Source organism: Anomalospiza imberbis, chromosome 2, assembly GCF_031753505.1.
Source record: "Anomalospiza imberbis isolate Cuckoo-Finch-1a 21T00152 chromosome 2, ASM3175350v1, whole genome shotgun sequence".
Taxonomy (NCBI): Eukaryota; Metazoa; Chordata; class Aves; order Passeriformes; family Viduidae; genus Anomalospiza; species Anomalospiza imberbis.
Window position 1 is genome coordinate 106,364,443 of NC_089682.1, and position 6,000 is coordinate 106,370,442.

The window sequence follows — 6,000 nt, forward strand, 5'->3', positions numbered from 1 at the left end:
TGCACTTCACATCAGATCCATGAAGAAGACTTAGTGGTTTTGTCATTCTCCTCAAAGCACACATGTACTAAGTAAAAACAATGCTGCCAGACACTAACAGGTAATGATAAACCAATGATAAACCAATCACTGACTTATTCCTTAGAGTAACAACTCTGTAGATGCCTTGCTGCAAGTTTTCAGATCATGTTTTAATGCTGTTATTGTAATGGCAATTGCCTCATGCCAAGTCATGATGTGAAAAGGCATCTAGCCTGAGGATGATGAAAGTGTTCAGCGTTCCAAAAAACCCAAAGACTTGTCACAGTCATGGTGAGTCTGTGACAGATAAGTAATTACTGTTATTATTAAAATGAAGTTAAAATTTTGTATGAAATCTAGAAGCACCTAAACTTCTTTTACTTCTCTACACAAAAATGCTGGATATTCTTTCTGGGGTGTTCTAGCTTGCCCTCCTTCTCATAATGGCAACAGCATAAAAGTTATTGAGTCTTTCAAAAATTTAATCCTACCCTATGTTTGGCAACTTTCCACTAAGGTGGATTTGATGTCCAAACAGCAGAATGCATAGAAATTCACTAACTGCTATACAGAAAAAACATCTTTAGTATCTCAAGTGAACAAGTGTTCTGAGCAAATAAATATATGCTTCCTACTTAATGAACATGCAAGTTCAAAGATGGGTTAATAGCCAGAAAGGAGAAATATTCTTACTCTCTTAAGTTATTAATTTAATTATCCCACCACCCACATCAGAAAAAAGATGCAAAAAAGTGCTATTCTCAGCTGCATGGGGGCCTCTAAGGCTTTTTCAATTCCTAAACTTTCTACAACTGAATAGCTGTTTAAACATGAAAAACACAGCTGAATTCTCTCTTCCTTGGACAAAACTTTAAAAAGAAAGCAAACCCTCCTATCCATCCTTCAGAGTCCTCATTCTCACCAGCAAACTGAGCCAGCAATAAAAAAACAACAACCTAACAACATAGATGAAGTAAATCAGGAATACAAGCAGTCCAAACTATAACTGAAATATCAGCCAGTGCTTTAAAAAGTTTGGTGGGCATGGAAATTGTGACTCTTGAAAGTCAGGAGTTACAATAATATCTGAAACATTCCGAAGGCAAATATGGGCTTTGATAAAGCTCTGTTAATGCAGCTAATTCAGTGAAAGACACAAAAAACAACAATATTTTGCAACTGCCCTGATCTTCACACTTTTGTCGTAAATAGTTTTCATTCTTGTAACATTACACAAGAGATGCATTATAAAAGTAACAATATTAACACACAATCCAGATGCTCCTCTTTCCCATGAATGTACTGCCGGAGTGTTTAATGTTCATCAAGCTCATACTTGCTAAAGTCACAACCCAAAATCAAGAAGACAAGCTTCAAACAATGGAAGAAGAATGTCTCTTCAGCCTACACACTCATTACCTGAGATTTATAACTCAATGAAAACATGACTTTTTTTCTCCCATGAGTTTGATCCTGTTTGCACCAGGCAATTATGTAAGCTTTTATTTTGTACCACTGGCAACTAATGGGAGGGTGGTTCCTCACAATGGCAAAACTGCACTTCTGGAGAAAAATACAAACAAAATAAAAATAAGAACGATCTTTGCCAAGCTGCTTGCAATGCAATATTTTTACCCTCACTGACAACAAGCAGCTAACACCTGGAATATGGAGAGCAGAGCAGGCACACAACCACAGGGTGGTGGCTGCTACAACTCACAGGATGGCATTCCTCAGATGCTGTTTTCCCAGTTCTCCAGACAAAAACATATCAGAATGTCTTGTGAAACATGAGCTAAAATGAAGCAGCTGGGAGATGCTACACTCATCTTAGAAAGGGAGAGTAATTCTAAGAGTTACCCTTAAAGTTAGCTTTATAGCTAAATGAGAGGGTGTATTAACAGGGTAATTTGAAAATTGACAGCCCCTGCTTATTCAATTTTACCACAAGGCTCAATTTTGAGCCTTGCCTTCTCCAGGCTGAACAGTGGAGAACACTGAAGGTATCATTTCAGCTGAAATTTACACCCAGAAAACACTAATGCTTGTTGACTAATATACCCATGTTAGCTGCAATCACATGCACCTTTAGAAGGCTATTTTCACTGCTTTGAATTACACTGCTATAAAAGCCTGAGAAGCAGGACATTGGGCAAATTCTAAAGCTTTACATGCTCCATTAAACCCTTTTCCAAACAGAAGCTTTATGGTTGTACACCAGCATCTGACTGTGAAGTCTCAAGTCCCAGTTGATCTCTGGACTCTGAACAGACCTGTCATCCCTCAAGCACAGCCTTCCACTTATTTTCCCTTTGCAAAGTAAGAACCTAAAAACACATATGGGGCAAAAGGAGCCTTTCAGGTGCTTGCCTAAAACTAGGGAAATTTAAGGTACTTCACTGTAGCTGTTGAACGCTTCTCTGCAATACATGCAGAGTGATACAGAAGGCCAAAAAAAAGAATGATACAAGCAGTCAGAAAGCTGGCTACGAGCACTGCATGCTTCTTTTTCACATCTAGCTGGATTGGTTTTGGCAGAACTACCAATAACACCACAAGATTCCAGCAAAGGAAAGGGAACAGACCAGAAGCAGTCATGGAATGCTACATGACCAACTTAGGTTTATCCCATTCTGCTTGGATTTCACAACTAAGTTGTTTCCAACACAGGCATCCCTGGTATTAAAAAAATAAAAAGTCAAAATGTTGAACACAGGGAGTTCTGCACAAGCATACAAGCTGCCTTTTTTATTATTACTTATTTATTTTCTTTGTTTTTGCAAATAGTACCTCTGAGGATATATCCTTGACTGATAAACATGTTTAGTTAAAATCTGTCAGGGTTTTTAAAATCCCCATACCTTCCGAAGGGGACTTCTGCACCTGATCAGAGTTTCTTATAGAATCAAAGAGTTTTTTATTTGTGTTTCAGAGACTTCCAAAAAAAGAGCTTCACCTGCCATGCCCTCCCTTCCTTCCCCCTCTCCACCACACAACATGTGCACCCTGGGTCAGGCTGCAGCCGGTGAAGCAGGGTAATAGCTTTCTCTGGAAGTGCCCTTCCAAATGGGATCTGCTAGGACAAACAAGCTTGGTGCTCTCCCGTTTTACTTTGCACAGGTTTTCCTACTATAATTCAAAGCAACTAAAATGCTAAGCTGCAATTCCTCACCTCTTTGAGTACAGATATATACCCATGCTGAGGTCCCCACTAAGAAGAGACCAAGCACTAACTCTGGACTGGTAGCCCTGTGGCCCCGTGAAGTTTGCAGCAACACCGCCAGCCTTCGCTCTGTGAGACCCAAGCCCCTCCGGAGCGGAGGCAGCAGATGTGCGGGTGAGAGCAGCCAGGATGCTGCCCAGCCATCCCCTACGCCGGGGAGTTCCCACGTAGCCATGCGGGTCAGAAGCCACCTCACTGCCGGAGGCAAAGCCTCACGCCGAAGCTGAGCCCAGCACGCCTCGCCGGGATGAGCAATCCCTGCCCGCGACCCGTTATTCAAACGGGGAAGCACAACAATGCCTGGGAGCAGCCCTGCACCCAAGCCCGGGCAGGGCTACCCGGGCCAGGAAGCAGAAGGCGCTCCCGTCCTCCCCGCAGCTACCGAGAGAACCAAACATGTGCTCGGAGGGGGCGACGGGGCCGCGCTCGGCGCCGCCTGCCCGGCTGAGCGCTGCCGTGCCCGAGACAGGCAGGCCCCCGGCTGCGCCGTCCCCAGACCGCCGGGCTGCGGGGGTTCACCTCAGGAGACCTCAGCCCACCTGCGAGCCGGGGCTGCCCCGGCCGGCAGCGCTGACAGCCGGGCCCGCGGGGGCGGGCGGCAGGTCGCACAATCACCGCCGGCCGCCGCCTCCCTTCCCCGCTCGCTCCGTCCCGCCCGCCCGCCGCCGGGGCGCCCGGACGCTCCAGGACCCGCGCTCAAGTGCGAGCCGGGCACCCTTAGCCGGGGTTCGGCACTCCTGAGCGGCCGGGCGAGGTGAAGCCAGGGGCGCTATGCCCGGCGCCTTCCTCGCCGGTGGGCAGCCCGGCGCCGCGCCTCAGGCGCTGCCCTTCCCCCTGCCATCGCCCGGGCGCTCACCAGAAAAAGAGCCGGGAGCAGAGGTTGGCATCCTGCAGCGGGTTAGGCTTCTCCTCGCGGGGCACCGGCTCCATGCCGTCCGTCACGCCGCCCCGACCCGCCCGGCGTGCGGCGAGGGCGCAGGACCACGAGCGACTTCCCCCCGCTAGCAGCCGCCGCCGCTCTGCCGCCGGCCGGCGCTGTTTCCGGGAGAGCCGGCACCCCCGCCTCGGCCCTACTCCTCCTCCTCTTCCTCCTCCTCCTCCTGCCGGCCGCCGCAAGACGCCTCCTGCCGGCCCGGCTTCCCCGCGGAGCCTGAGGAGCCGGTCCGCTGGGGCTGGCTCAGTGCGGGCCGAGCCGCCGGCCGGGAGGCTCTGCTCCGCTGCCCCCGGTTTCGCGCTTGTGTGTGTCCCTTGCTGATGGAAAGCGTCTCCTCGGTGCACGCTGCGCCAAGCGAGGTGGCCGCCCGGCTATTTTGGACAGAAAAATCCGTCGCGAGTCAGGGGCAAGTCAGACTTAGCGGGACCAAACGCCACCAGAAACGCTTGCTGTCAGCGCTCCTTCCCAGATGTTGCATATTCTTCTATTAGAAATCGAAAACCAAACCAAAAGAACAATGTTTAGGAGAGGTTGGCGATACATAATAAAGGAGCTACTTAATTTCAGGACGTAGTGCATCACTGAAATTGACAATTCTCAAAGGTTCAGCAAGTGATCATCAAACTCCTCTCCAGTCATGTCACTCATGGCCTGCCAAAGGGACCCTGATGAGAAGGAGTAGCGAAAACTGCAAGGAAAGCAGAAAATGCAGGACATGTACCTGAAGTAACCTAAGAACTGTTAATCTCTGTGGCAGAATGATTCCCTGCCATGCTGTTATTTCTCTGCAGTCTATAAAATCCAGGATGGCTGAGGTTGCAAGAGACCTCTGGAGGTCAGCTGGTCCAACCCCTGCTGCTTAAGTGCCACGCCCAGGCAGCTTCTGAGTATCTCCAAGGTTGGAGATACTTTCTGCAGTATACACAGCCTCTCTGGGCAATCTATGCTAGTGCTCAGTCACCCCCACAATGAAGTGTTTCCTGGTGTTCAGATGGAACCTGCTGTGTTATACTTTCTGCAGTATACACAGCCTCTCTGGGCAATCTATGCTAGTGCTCAGTCACCCCCACAGTGAAGTGTTTCCTGGTGTTCAGATGGAACCTGCTGTGTTTTGTGCCCATTGCTTCTGGTCCTGTCACTGGGCACTACAGAGCAGAACTTGGCTCTGTCTTCTTTTCATCAGTTTGCACACTAATGAGACCCTTCTTAGCCTGGTCTTCTCCACTGTCAGCCTGAACAGCTCTCTCAGCCTTTCCTCGTAGGAAAGGTAACTAGAATCCCTTCATCATCCTTGTGACCTTACACTGCAGTCTCTCCAGTATGCCCATGTCCCTCTTGGACTGGGGAGCCCAGAACTGAATGTAGGACTCCAGGGGGTCCTCACTTCTGAGTAGAGAGGAAAGATCACCTCCCTCGTCCTGCCGGTAAATACTCATTCTAATGCATCATAGCATATTATTTGTCTTCTTTGCCACAAGGACACATTGCTGGCTTATGTTCAACTTGGTGTCCACCAGAACTCCAGGGTTCTGGTAGGCCCCAGCCCATACTGGTGCCTGGGGTTGTTTCTCCCTGGGTACAGGACTTTGCTCTTCTGTTTTTTGAACTTCATGAGGTTCCTGTCAGCCCATTTCTCCAGCCTGTTGAGGTCCCTCTGGATGGCAGCACAAGTCTGTGGAGTGTTATCAGTCACTGATCAGCCACTCCTACCAGTTATGTGTCACAGCCCCTGGTGGTCTTTAAGGAAAGTCTGGATGTGGCACTTGGTGCCACGACTAGTTGACAAGATGGTGTTAGGCCACCATAGGTTGGACTCAATGGT

The 6,000-nt window shown here is 48.8% G+C and overlaps 1 protein-coding gene across 1 annotated transcript in view; it reads right to left on the reverse strand.

Annotated features, from left to right (window-relative positions):
* The window catches only part of ABCC4 (ATP binding cassette subfamily C member 4 (PEL blood group)), a 137,377-nt gene extending 133,087 nt beyond the window's left edge, over positions 1 to 4,290 (reverse strand). The window contains exon 1 of the mRNA XM_068182456.1: positions 4,101 to 4,290. Coding sequence (XP_068038557.1) covers positions 4,101 to 4,174 — 74 coding nt within the window. The 5' untranslated portion in view covers positions 4,175 to 4,290. The remainder of the gene's footprint in view (positions 1 to 4,100) is intronic.
* Between the last annotated feature and the right edge of the window lie 1,710 nt (positions 4,291 to 6,000).